Genomic DNA, 14,566 nt, shown 5'->3' with positions numbered 1-14,566 from the left:
CACAGGGAGCCCAACTGCCCCCTGGGGCTTCTCACCTCTGACAGGGAGATCTGCACCTGGAGTCTGGTCAGCTGCCATGCTTCCAGTGAGGAACTGAGGGCCTGGGGGGCAGCTGGACTCCTGGCAGGAAGATCCATGCCCGGAGTCCGGTTGGCTGCTGTGTTCCCAGTGGGGAGCCAAGAACCCAGGGGGGCAGCCAGGCTCCCTGCCAGAAGTTTTGGTGGAGCCGGGCTCCCAGTGGGGAGCGGGGGCAGCAGGGCTCCCAGCCAGGAGCTGGGGTGGCAGCCCAAGCCAGTAGCCTGGGTGGCAACCTGGCTTGGAGCAGAGACCTGGTAGCATCCCAGCTGGAGAGCTGGGCTTTCCTGTCAATTTCACAGCTCTAGTGGAGCCATGAAATTGACAAAGTAGCCAACAACTGACGTAAGTAATGCAGTATCTACACAGACACTTCATTGCCCTAACTACACCGACATAAGCCCCTCATCATATAAACAGAATTTAGTCTCCTCAGTCTTAAAAACCCACCCTTGATCTCATGTTGCCTGTGCAATTATTGATTATTCTTTCTTCTCTCCTTCATCTCAAAACTCATTGACTGCCTCATCTTCAACTGCTGTATGGATTTCATCTCCTCCAGTTCCATCCCTAGACCCTCTGCTGTCTGGATTCTGATCTGTACGCTTCACTGAAACTGCTCTTACCAAACTCTCTAATGACCTATTCGTGGCCAAATCCCAGGGCCGGTACACTTAAATATTCTCATCCTCCTTAAATTCTTGGCTGCTTTTAACATAGTCAACTATGCTATTCTTCCTGAAGTCTTTTCCTCCCTTGGCTGTCATGATTCTCTCCTTTCCTGGTTCTCTAATTCTTCCTTCAGTGTTTTATTTGGTGGAGTCTCCTCCCTTCCAACTGTTGTGTTCTCTGCAGGGTTCAGTATTACTGCGTAATTCCAGAGGCCTTGCCACATTAATTAAATCTAATCTGCTGCATAGTAAAAGAGACCTTGCCTAGAAAAGAAAATGAGTATCTTCCTGGCCGTATTTTAGATTTACAGGCATCATTGTAACCTAAATTCCAACCCTCGGCTGGTTTGTTTCTGATATATGGGTACAGTATTCTGTTCTTTGTGTATTGTGCAAGTCAAATATATTCTAGCTCCCATAAAACAACCACTAGGAAAATGATCAAATGTCCATGTAACTAACTTGCTTAGTGAATTGGCTATTTATCTGTAATTCCTAGTTTAAAATACTTATACTGCTTTGTCAGGAATCTGCCTTACTGCATAGATCATTGACTCTTCCCCAATGTCATGTTGAAAGGACCATTCTTTTGGAATATCCCCCACAACCTAACTCTTCGAACATATCCACTCATCTAACAACAGAAACCTGCTAGAGATGGTCTAGAAATTTTAGAATTAGATCATCTCCTGTTGGATCCCTCCAGCTCTGACAGTTCCAGAATTATAAATCTTACCTTTTTTTTTTTTTTTTTGCCCCTTCCAGTGGTGGAAAGAGCCAGGATGAATTAGTAATGGAAATAGCTTCTGACATTCTAAGGCAGCTGCCACTCACTGTAGAGGAACAAGATACAGAACTGACGCCTGGAACTGAACATTCCTCCAAAATGAAAACCACACTGGGAAACTTACTGTCAGGCCCCATTTGGGCTGCTCTTGCAAAAGCTGCTAAAGGTCAGAACAATGGTTTACATAACGTTTAATTAGAAAGAAACTTTTATTTTCTCAGATTAATCTTTTATTTTAAAATATTCCTTCTCTGTTTTTAACATTCTACTACACAGTTTCTCTCCTCATTCACAACATGCCCCCCCACCTATGGAGCCCTCACCAACCCCAGGTAAGAAACTTAAAACTTCTCCTTGAATCTCATCGACCAAAAGTTGCAACTCAGAGTCCCATTCTGTTACCCTGGCACGGAAGAGAAAAGTGACACCAAACACTCCTAAGGACCATGCTGCCTCTGATACGGTGCAGGCACCATATGTTCTAACAGCATCTTCAGCACTGAAACGTTTGGCACCTCATCCCTGGTACCAATCACAACCTCCTCATTACCAACAGACATTTTCAGCACCATGTTTTGGTGCTGTAAATTCTGGCATTGAAGCTTTCATGGTACTGCCCAATCTACCTATTGGTTTGGTACCGGAGTCTCTTCTATTGGAGTATTTAAGAGATGTCATCTCCAAGCAGCCTGTTTCTCTGCCTCCATCCAACCTGGCACCTTTGTGTAGACCTGGTACCCCAGAAAGTATTGTTCCACCCCTGGAGGAGGTTTGCTATTTTCATTGTCCTCTCCAGATCACAACAGAGATTTCTCTCCTTCCTTCCCCCACTCACCATCCTGGGTGGCACCAAGGAATCCAGCAGAACCTCCAGAAATGACTCCATTAAAGGACATAGAAAGAGGGCAGGTTCTTAAAGAACCTCCATTTTGTTATCCTCCCAGATATCCCCTTGTTCCCTGATGAAGCATTCAATCCACCTTTCATAGGTTCTCAGGACAAATTCAGGGGTTCTTCTTCAAGGAGTGTCCCTGTGGGTGTTCCACTTCATCCCTATGCCTTTGGTGCATCCCTATGCCTTTGATTGGAGAATTTCAGCAGCAGTGCTTATCTGGGTCACGCATGCACTCTCCCCGTTTTGTGCCATTGTTGGCACCTATCTAGCACCATGTGACCAGACTCCCCTCAGTTTCTTCTCAACTGTCCTAGGCCTGAAATGGAGCTCCCAGCAGTATTAAAACTGATAGAGTTTAGAGTAGTCTTCAGCACCCTAGTTGGGTTTACTTATCCCTTTCTCCCTGTTTACTTTTTCCTTTCCCTTTTTACTCTGAGTTTGAATACCCCTTAGCTTATTAGAGTTCACCATTAGGGTTGAACCACAATAACTTAAGCCATACCCGGTTCACCAGGTTTCAAGTGCTGCCTTTCCTGTTGAGAGGTGACCTGGCCTCAGACAGACACTCTCAGTGTGTCTGGTGCATAGGGGAGACACACATTCCTCAAAAGTGCTCTCACTGCATTAACCTGAAACCTCGCACCAGAAAAGATAGAGACCTTATGTCTCAAACTTCTGTCAATGGAGAAGCCTCTGTGCCCAGCATTTGATCCAGGTCCGCAAATTCCCCCTAACCCCCACCGCCCGGAGAGTGTTCCCCAGCAACTTCACCCGGTTCACAGTGGAAGGCTCACTCCTCCAAAAAGGCAGTGAGGAACAGGGCTTCAACTTCTCCTCTCAAGGCCAAAAAAGGTGCAGTCCCCAGTCTGGCTGAGTACTTATGAGGCACTGGGATCATCCGGTGCCATGCGTACCGTGAAAGCCATTGACGTAAGGGGGCAGGCTCGGAGTCAAGGGGCAAACAGAAACCTACCTCCTCCTCTACAGCACACCGACAGAGCTGCCTCAAGATGCCACACCAAGATGTTCTGTCCATGTTATGGTGCCACCTCCTGGCCCAACAACATAGAGCACACACAGGCCAGCACAGACAACTACGACTACAACAGCACTGTTGGCACTGACCACCTTGGTACAGAAACCATTGGCACCACACTTCTTACCTGCATGTCTCATCAACACCTGAATCATGTCTTTTCTGCACCAGTGTTTCCCTGGCACACGTGGCACTGCGTCAGCTCACTTCACTTCTGGCCCCTCCATTCTCCAGTGAGGAAGAAGATACTGAGGAGGAGGTTGTCTTCTCATCTCAGCACTCCTCTCCTATTCAATCTACTACAGTTCTGGGACCATGTATACAGCCTAAAACCCATCACAGGGCTGACACCCAGGGTATGCCCCCCCATGGATGTGACCGCTTATGCCATTCCCCACTCAGTGGCCCTACTGGGACCCATGGGGGGCATACAGCCCCTGAACCTATATAGGGAGAGGCTTAGATCTCCTACACCACCCTCAGTTTCTGCACATATTGGGCACATGTGGACAGCACATCTTGCAAAACCACAGTTAGGGTAAATAACATTCTTTCCAAGCTTTGATGAAATGTTAAATCAACTTTCTTGTAACTAAAAAGTTCTACAGAGCCATTAGTTGAATAAGCCTAGGTTATGTGGATCAGCAACTCACTATCACCAGTTATGCTCCTGAACAAATTTTAGGATATTATCTTACTTTGTGCTAATATATAATATAAGGGAGACATCTACCTGTGACTGTCAATTTTTTCTAGCTTTTGATGTGCAATAGGATGCCAAAAACATGGAGAATTCTTCCCTGTCTTTAATGTTAATCTGGGGAGGAATTTTCTAATCTGTATTGCTCAAACATTTGGTCAGTGCTTTAACCAAAGGCTGACTCATATCTAGCTCTAGATTCATGGGTGCATGCATGTGAAATCCCCAAAGAAAATACAGATGTAGTGTAAAATACTTGTTGGCATATTTGAGAATCCTATGGGTCTACACTTATGTTTCAGTCCCAAAGTATTTCAAGGTTATTTGAGCTTCACCTCATTGATCTGCTGCAATGATTTGGCTGAAAGAGTCTAACAAAATAGAAAATGTAACAGTAAATAAATTCTAAATCTGTTGCTGTTGGACTATATTAATAATTTTATCCATATTTTTTCAATGAGAAGAATAACTTTTTAAAAGGCCCAAAACTGAAGTCCATATTTACTCCTTAATCAGGCAAACTTCCCAGTAATTTCAGTTGTAGTATTGTCCAAGTAAAGATTAAGTATTGAGCAAAGATTTCAGGATTTGCACTATTAATAGTTACGAGAAATTCAAAATCTGAAAGAAAACCAAATTCCTGTCCAGATTTGAGAAGTTTGATAAACTTGGAAATTGGCACATTTGACATTCACTTCTTGCTCTAATGTGTTGAGCCTGCTGGTCTCAGACAGTGTTGCAGATACTGTGTTCTGTGGAAGCCACATTCACAAAAGTGAATACACAAAGAAACAAAGTTTTCCTTCTTTGCTGAAAAAGAGAAGTAAATTACCTTGAATTATAATAAAACTTGATCTTCCATTTCCCTGCCTCATTTAAGTGAGGAACACAAAGCATTGAGACAAAAAATGTCTCAGACATTCTGAATGTAATTTATGCATCTTACTTCAAACCTGCGGTTGGCTGATAGAAGACTTTTGATAAAGTTAATGCCCTAAATTCTCTCCCACTATTTCACATGGTGCAAAGTGGCTTGTCCCTAACTCAGCACAGGAGAGAAACTAAGGCAATATTTGCAAAATTTGAATGTCACGATAATGAGCAGCTCCTCCTCACTTCTCTATGGGAGGAAAGCTCCATCTGATATTACTCCTTTTTCCTTTACCAGGACATGATCCTTTTATCAATTCAGCGTTGTTAAATGTTCTTCGCCAGGAGATTGACCGATTTAATCATTTATTGTCTGTAATAACCATATCACTGCATTCACTTCAACAAGTTATGAAAGGAGAGATTATCTGCACCACAAGGTTAGAAGAACTTTATAACTCAGTTTTGAAGTCCAAGGTGCCTGAGTTCTGGCAGGTAAGATTAAAGCCTCTTTGTTTACATGTGCAGGTATAGATAGATCAATAGATCAATTGATGGATCTTAAGCACTGAAGGACTCTTCCAAACAGGCTTTTAGTAGAGGATGATTCAATTCAGGAAGCTCCCTAGAATGAGGGAGGGAATTTTCAGTCTAAAATTGTGGCCCTTTTTTTAAAACAAAAAACTGTGTGAAATTTTTTCACTTTTTTTCTTTTTCCTTTCTACCACTGAATGCAATAAAATGATTCATGGCTAAGAAGTCTTTTTATTTTATTTTTGAGTGTTTGCTGTTTGTAAGCAAGGGGGAGTGTTGGTTTTGTCTTTGTTTTGTGGTTGGTTGGCTGTTTTTTGGAAAAGTCACAAAGTGACCAAAGAATGAACCTCTCCATCTCTGCCACTGTAACTTTGCAACAATTGGAGAAAGTTTAAAAAATGACATTTACTAGAGTTACAGTTTCATTTTCCCTTTTGTCACTTCATAAGTTTTCCAAAAGTTGAGGCAGCTTTGAAAAGACAGAATGGAAAAAGGATATGGAAAAAGAAAAGGCCAATTAAAAATCTTGATGTCATTCATTTTATTGCACTGACTAGCTAGCATAAAGGGAAAAGGGAATGGGGAATTGAAATTTCAAAAATATTTTGAAAAAAGTTTGAAAAAAAATAAATTGTTCCACTTTTAAATCCTGTGAAATGAAAAAAATTCCAATTTTTTGCAAAGTTGATCTGGTTTTTGAACCTTTAGTGACATAACTGATCTTTTCACATATGTGTGTTGAGCACAAAGAAAGCATGGTGATATAATCACAGTACAAATGCTTAGACAGATTGATCTAATGTGACACTTTGGTTTTTTTAGGAAACCCCTATTACAAATGTGTTTTGGAAAAACTGGTGCATTTCTGTTTTTGTTTTCTTTTTGAGCAAGTGTTTTCTGAATTTTAGCATTTTGTCAGATTTTGACTCTTATTTAATTTGACACTTTGGAAAGTCCATAGAGTGACATCCATTAGAGGAGATTAAAGGGCATTTCATAGCGAGCACTATCAAAAGTCTGAGAGTTGTTTCTGAGTGTTCTTTCAAAGGCTTTTAATCTACAATTTGTCCCTTTCTACCTCTCATGCACGGATTCCCTTCTGCAGACTCACTGATAACAGTTCCAGTTTATAAACTGGCTGTATTTGATATTGTAGTGGTATTTAATGAGATTCTGCTTTTCTGTCATTTGCAACAGCTACATTCCTATATGTCAAATAAGTCTTTGGGATCATGGATTGATGACCTTATTCTACGAGTGAATTTCTTTGCAACCTGGGCAAACCAGGCCATTACCTATATACAGTTAAGGTAAAGTGAAACATGAAAAAATAAATAGTAGAGGTAAAGGAGAAAACCATAATCAAATTAAAATTCTACCTGGAACTCTAAACCAAATACTTTGGGTGACATGGACCCGCACAGGCTCTCCTCCTGAGTACCCCCTAGGATAGGAGGCATGACTGGGGATATGAGGAGTATGTCAGGGTTGGGCCACAGCATGTAGTGCTATGAAGCCCGCACCACTTCCTGCAGTGCCCATGGGCCGGGAACGGCAAACCACGGCCACTGGGAGCTGTGGGCAGCCAGTCAATGTAAACAAACTGTCTCGCGGCCTGCCAGCGGATTACCCTGACAGGCCACGTGCGGGCTGCAGATTGCCTACCACTGCCGTAGAGAGATACAAAGAAAGGCGTGACATGCTAAGTGATGGACTAAGAAAACTATCTTTGCGGCAAGATTCTGAATGGATATGAGCGGGACAAGTTTGTATTTGTCAAGGACAGAGAAAAGTATATTGCAGGTAATTGAGACATGAGATAATGAGAACCTTGATGAGAGTTTTATCTATGTGGATGGATAGAAAAGACCATATCATAAAGAAGAGGACCAAGGTCACACTCTGAGGAATCCCCCAGAAAGCTGATGGGGAGATGAGGAAGCTTGTCTGAAGAACATGCTGAAAGCATAATCAGAGAGGTAGGAGGAGAACCAAAAGAAGACAGAGTCACAGAAGTACAAGATTTTAAGAAGAGTGTGGTTGCCAGTGGCGAAGGTGGCTGACAGGTTAAGGAGGTTGAGATTAGAGTATTGGATCTGAGGTTTGCTGAGAAGAGGTCATTAGAAATTTTGGTGAGAGCAGTTTCAGTTGAGCAGAAAGGGGCAGAAACCAGACTGGAGTACTTCTAGAATGGATTGGAGGAGAGTAACTGCAGACAGCAATTGTAAGCATTGTGTTCAATTAACTTACAGATGAAAGAGAGAGAAGTTGGTAGTCAAAGAACCAAATGGGATTAAAGGTGAGGGTTTTTTAAAGATGGGAGAGGGGAAAGACCTAGAGAAGACTCAAAAGTAAAGGAGAATAGGCACCACACAGAATCTCATGCAATTTGAGGAAGTGTATTAAAACAAGGAGAGTAAAATAGTCCCTATTCAAGAACAGATAGACATCAGGAATGGTAACATACAAAAGCCAGTAGGAGAACACTTCAGTCTTTCTGGACATTCTATAACAGATTTAAAAGTAGCTGTATTTGAACAAAAAAAACTTCAAAAACAGACTTCAAAGAGAAACAGCAGAACTAAAATTCATTTGCAAATGTAACACCATTAATTTGGGCTTGAATAGGGACTGGGAGTGGCTGGCTCATTACAAATGCAACTTTGCCTCCCCTGGAATTGACACCTCCTCATCTATTATTGGGAGTGGACTACACCCACCCTGATCAAATTGGCCCTGTCAACACTGGTTCTCCACTTGTGAAGTAACTCCCTTCTCTTCATGTGTCAGTATATAACGCCTGCATCTGTAATTTTCACTCCATGCATCTGAAGAAGTGTTTTTTTACCCATGAAAGCTTATGCCCAAATAAATCTGTTAGTCTTTAAGGTGCCAGCAGACTCATTGTTATTTTTATAGTGTGATTTATAATTAGGTTAAAAATCTAGAATAGCGTAGAAAATATCTAAACAGAATCTATGTGTGTGGAAGTTTAAAAGTCTTCATACTAAACAACACAAATCCTGAGCATTGTTTACTTGTAAAGATTTTTAAACTTTAGATATATCTTATTCTTTTAAAAAAAATTCTTATATGATCCATTTTGCTTGAAGAATGACCCTTACAGACAATTCTCTTTAACATCACAGCCAGTCAATACTTGGTTTGACCATGATTTTTTTTTTAATTTTATTGAATGTTCACTGATGTTGAAAGGTGCTGGATTGCCAGCTCCAGAGAATGAAGTCCTCTATTTAGCTAGAGAACAGGTTCAGTATAGGCAGCAAAAATGCAAGCTTCTGGCCCCCAGCTTTGTCTGCAAGGTCCACCTCTAGCAATGAAGCAAAAGTTCAGTCTCCCTTTCTATGCAATACATTGTCCCCCTGCTCAGACTAGTAGCAAGTGGTGGTAAGGGTTTTGTGATCTCTAGATACTTGTCCAGTACTGGACTGAGAGCACCATCTCATTTCATGTAAATAATAAATAGCCATTGTCTTGTCACTTTAGACATGTATAGTTAAATCCTCCTTGACTTTGTCACATGAGCAGCTATTTACCAATGAAATTATTCACATAAATAAGGGGAGCAAATTTTGGCTCCTACCTTATATAATATTTAAGCTGCAAGGCTCTGGTGTCACTTTGAGGTAACTAGCTTTCTCTCCCATAGGTGAATTGAATAGTGTTGTTTGAATAAAATACATTGTATCATATTTAATCAGTAACAAGAGCTTACCAAAGTGCCAAATTTAATTCACAGTTGTCTGCTCCTAAATAGCATTGATTTAATATGATTTGCTGTGATCTTACTAGTTGCATTCAGACATTAATTTGCTAATTTTTATGTGTTTTATCTAAAAACGTTTAGAAAATTTGCTAGGGAATTCATATGCCTTTAAGAATAATGATGAAGAAAGATTTTGTTTTCAAACAAGTGAGCTAGGGTTTGGGGTTTTTTTTGAGGGGGACGGAACGTTAAAAAAACCTGCTTAAGCATTTATTGCACTCTTTTAAAACACAGGTATAACAGCTTAATGATGCTTCAGAAACAAGCCAAAACATCTGGGATCTCATTTTCATCACCGACTGGCGATAGGCCCAACATATCCACCAACAGCATTCAGGGAAATCCCAGTCGCTTCTGGCTTTCAGGGTTTTTTTCCCCACAAGGTACACTAGTAAATAGGCAGTCATCAATAACGAATAGTGATTTGTAATTTTTTCTTCTCGAATCTTCTGCTCTCTCAGTCTTGGAACTGGGGGAGTTTCATGTCTTAGAGGCAGGCAACTGGTTCTTCCTTTTCAGGGCAATCTGTCTTCTGTTTTTGTAGAAAATCATACCAAAACTTGGGCTGTTTCCCAATCTGTATTCAGTTAATACTTAATTTTGATTTAATTTATATCTTCATTTTTGGCTGACCACCTAGTTTCAACGCTGCTCACCTCATTAATGATTAAATCAGAAGACATTATTATTTTGGAAAAGATTGGCCAGTTGATGCTTCCTTAAATCTGCCTGGATTACACTGTTACTTTTCAGCAAAGATTATTTCGAAGACAGTCCAAAGGCTGCATGAATAATATAGATCATAAAAATAAGGCTGTAGATTATATAGCAGTATTGGCTATCCATGCTGATTCCCTTTCTGCGTGCACAGCTTAGCCATATAACTTTTGTCATTTTTCATTTACTGATTAAATGATGACCGTTCATGGTGGCATCCAAAACTGAATTAACTGCCAACAAAAGTCAGGGCTATTTGGTTATTAAACTGTAATATTATGGCACCAGCACTTTTTCTCACTGCATATTGCACCTACGCCCTTCAGACAAATTGAAGTTTAAAATGACTGGAAAAAACATTGACTGTGGGATGAAGGTTTAAGGGGTTAGAATAGTGCCCCTATTGGTTTTAGGAAATTGTTAATACATTATTTCCAAAGGCCTCATTATAAAAATGAGCTGAACTTGCAACTGCTCAGTGTTGATACCTGCGATTTTTAGATGGAGTGTCTAGCATTATGTGATGTGCATGTGTTGGGACTCTCGCAAAAAAAAAAAATGAGGTGTGGATCTTATGAGGATATCAAAGTGAATAAACCTCTTAAGTTAAAACATCACAATTTAGTTCTACTCAGCAAATTCATTGTGTAAAAACTTAGGGCTAGATCCAAAAAGGGGGACTTAGCATCAGCATTACAATGCCTAATGTTTAGGTGTCCTCTGCCACCTAGTGGCAGCTGCATAAGGCAACCAGTCATAAAACTATGAATCTGTCATGAAGCCTGTGACTTTATTGACAGGTTTCAGAGTAGCAGCCGTATTAGTCTGTATTCGCAAAAAGAAAAGGAGTACTTGTGGCACCTTAGAGACTAACAAATTTATTTGAGCATAAGCTTTCGTGAGCTAGAGCATTCGATGAAGTGAGCTGTAACTCACGAAAGCTTATGCTCAAATAAATTTGTTAGTCTCTAAGGTGCCACAAGTACTCCTTTTCTTTTTGTGACTTTATTAGAGCTCCATGACTTCAGTTCATCCCTGGGTGGCGGGGCTCCAGCTTCAGCACTGCTTGAACAGGACTTAAACAGCTTTGTGTATGCCCACTGGCAGAAATTTAGATGACAAAAGGACTTTACATGCCTATAGAGTTAGGCAGCAGTTGAACTGGGGTTTTGAGGCACTAAACGTGGATCTTAAAGTGGAAGTTAGTGACAATGCACCAGATGCACCTAAGTAAAAAGAGCTGATTCCAGATGTGCCCAGCTAAGAAGCTGTGGGTTAGCTGCACAAAGGGGTTTAGGTGCCTAATTGCCACTTTAGGCCCTTACAGCCAACATTTAGGCACCACTGAGATGCTCAGAACCCTCCCCCTCCCCACACACACACAAAGTTTCTGCCAGCAGAGTTCCCAAGACACCTAAAATTTGTGCTGATGGGCACAATCTGCCAAACTGTTCATGCCCAAGCCCTGGTGGGATTCTCAAACTAGGCATTCCCCAGGCCCCAACAAACAACAGCTAGGAACGAGAATTTTCCTGGCTGGATGGTTTGTGCATGTCTGTATCCAACTTTTTAGAGCACTCACCCACAATGAAATCTCCAATTTGCCTGAATCAGTGTAGCATTGAGAAAGGCACCTAAGCCAGGTTAGCCCTAAATCCAGGTATGGGGTTATGGCTGTGAAGCCCAAGCCTCTCCTCAGTATTTCTTAGTGGTTAGCTTCCCTGTTTTGTATAGAGAGGCTGGATGACCACCTTGGAGATGATGATTCAACACAGTGGCAGGGTTTTTAAAAATTAGGTATTGTGATACCTAAATCCCTTTCTGCATTTAACCCAGATTACATTTTTGTTATTTTTTGACTCTTGCAGAGAGCACAGGTCTAGTACTGAGCTGGATTCTGTTCTGGATCATGTATTAACAACAAATTTTAATTGTTTTAAAAAAAAAATCCTTGACTTTCAAATTCCGGGCAGGAAGCGAAGGGAGTGAGAGACTCTACTTGTCACTACTGCGTATTTACGTTACAGAGTAGCTTTAACTTGAAAGTCACTGAGAGATGGCGCTCATGGAATGATATGATGCCAGTTCTCAGAGCATTTTGAGTTTGGGATGGCATAGCACATGTGGGCCTCAGAGTAAACTCAGCTCTGGTCTTAACTACACTGCGTGTTTTGATACTAGGTTGTTTTGTATTTTACTCCTGCAGGGTTTCTTACTGCTGTGCTGCAGAACTATGCTCGTCAAAATGGAATCGCAGTGGATTCTCTAACTTTTGCCCATAGACTGCTTCCTACGATCCCCGATGAAGACTGCAATCTCAGAGACATCAAAAGAAAACAAAATATAATACAAACTGCCTTTAAGGTAAGGGCCGTAACGGCAGCTAGAAGCCAAACTAAATGTGGCAGGGACCAAGGTCAGGTCTAAAACAGGGGTTTTTTAGACACACTTGCCTGCAGGTATTGCTACTCATTCTCCGCTGCCTTCCCCCATATTTAAGTTGTCCTGGCTTTGTTTTAAATTGTTGCTAAACCACTAACATTATACTCGTATTCATAAAACTTGAGTCAAACACCATGATGCTTTGAATCTGTAGCAAACTAGAAAATACCACCCTGCCCTCTGTCCCATTTTGGTGGTCACAATTCATCAGCAGAAAATCAGAAGTAAAACTTTTTAATTTCTGTTCATTTCCAACTCATCCTTAGTAGATTGACTATTGCTAGTACCTATACAGAGAGGGCTTTCAGCAGGCAGAGTACAAGACTGAAAGGTTCTTAACCCCAGTATATACAGAACATGCCCATGGCTGCTCTGCTATTAGGTCCCAGCTGGACCCTCACGTTGAGGCCAGGCCAGCAATTAAGAGTGCATTTCTGACAGCAGACACCAATAAAATTTTGAGAATGGAAACGCAGCCATGAGAGACAGAAGGCAAGGTAATTAAGGGATAGCACCTCTTCACTGTCTTGGATAGAGGGGGCATAGATATCAGTATTCGGGGTTGTAAGTGGGTAAGGAGCAGTGAATACTAGAGCAATATACTTTGCAATTTATTGAGAACAAGTCCACTCAAAGGGTTATGGTCTTATTTACTAAACCCTAAATTGGCAGCTCTAACAAGGTATTACCTTTGGCACCTTAGAGACTAACAAATTTATTAGAGCATAAGCTTTCGTGAGCTACAGCTCACTTCATCGGATGCATTTGGTGGAAAAAACAGAGGAGAGATTTATATACACACACACAGAGAACATGAAACAATGGGTTTATCATACACACTGTAAGGAGAGTGATCACTTAAGATAAGCCATCACCCACAGCAGGGGGGGGAAAGGAGGAAAACCTTCCATGGTGACAAGCAGGTAGGCTAATTCCAGCAGTTAACAAGAATATCAGAGTAACAGTCGGGGGTGGGGTGGGGGGGAGAAATACCATGGGGAAATAGTTTTACTTTGTGTAATGACTCATCCATTCCCAGTCTCTATTCAAGCCTAAGTTAATTGTATCCAGTTTGCAAATTAATTCCAATTCAGCAGTCTCTGGTTGGAGTCTGTTTTTGAAGCTTTTTTGTTGAAGTATAGCCTAACAGACTAACACGGCTGCTACTCTGAAAATTTGTTAGTCTCTAAGGTGCCACAAGTACTCCTTTTCTTTTTGCGAATACAGACTAACACGGCTGCTACTCTGAAAGGTATTACCTTCTAATAGGTAATTGCAGTTAACGTAATTAATCACAATTAATCACAGTTTTAATTGCACTGTTAAAACAACAGAATATCAACTGAAATTTATTAAATATTTTTGGATGTTTTTCATTTTCAAATATTGATTTCAATTACAACACAGTATACAAAGTAGACAATGCTCACTTTATATTGTTTTTTATTACAAATATTTGCACTGTAAAAATGGCAAACAAAAGAAATGGTATTTTTAGTTCCCCTCTACAAGTACTGTAGTGCAATCTCTTGATCATGAAAGTGCAATTTACAAATGTAGATTTTTTTTTTTTTTGGTTACAGAAATGCACTCAAAAACAAAAGAATGTAGAGCCTCCTACAAGTCCACCAGTCTTACTTCTCGTTCAGCGAATCGCTAAGACAAACAAGTTTGTTTACATTTAGGGGAGATAATGCTGCCCACTCTTAATTACGTCACCTGAAAGTGAGAACAGGCGTTCGCATGGCACTTTTGTATCCGGCATTGCAAGGTGTTTATGTGCCAATGTGCTAAACATTCATATGCCCTTTCATGCTTCGGCCATCATTCCAGAGGACATATTTCCATGGTCATTTAAAAAAAATGGATTAATTAAATATGTAACTAATCTACTGGGGGGAGAACTGTACGTCTCCTACTCTATTTTACTCACATTCTGCCATATATTTCATGTTATAGCAGTCTCAGATGATGACCCAGCACATGTTCATTTAAGAACATTTTCACTGAAGATTTGACAAAACACAAAGAAGGTACCAATGTGAGATTTCT

At 40.9% G+C, this 14,566-nt stretch overlaps 1 protein-coding gene across 1 annotated transcript in view; it reads left to right on the top strand.

Annotated features, from left to right (window-relative positions):
• DNAH14 (dynein axonemal heavy chain 14) overlaps positions 1 to 14,566 on the top strand; it is a 551,687-nt gene that overhangs the window by 534,947 nt on the left and 2,174 nt on the right. Inside the window, exons 82-86 of the mRNA XM_043511487.1 lie at positions 1,512 to 1,699; positions 5,333 to 5,529; positions 6,766 to 6,878; positions 9,590 to 9,738; positions 12,279 to 12,436. Coding sequence (XP_043367422.1) covers positions 1,512 to 1,699; positions 5,333 to 5,529; positions 6,766 to 6,878; positions 9,590 to 9,738; positions 12,279 to 12,436 — 805 coding nt within the window. The remainder of the gene's footprint in view (positions 1 to 1,511; positions 1,700 to 5,332; positions 5,530 to 6,765; positions 6,879 to 9,589; positions 9,739 to 12,278; positions 12,437 to 14,566) is intronic.

Source organism: Dermochelys coriacea, chromosome 3, assembly GCF_009764565.3.
Source record: "Dermochelys coriacea isolate rDerCor1 chromosome 3, rDerCor1.pri.v4, whole genome shotgun sequence".
NCBI classification, from domain to species: domain Eukaryota; kingdom Metazoa; phylum Chordata; order Testudines; family Dermochelyidae; genus Dermochelys; species Dermochelys coriacea.
This window is presented reverse-complemented; position numbering and strand designations above follow the sequence as displayed.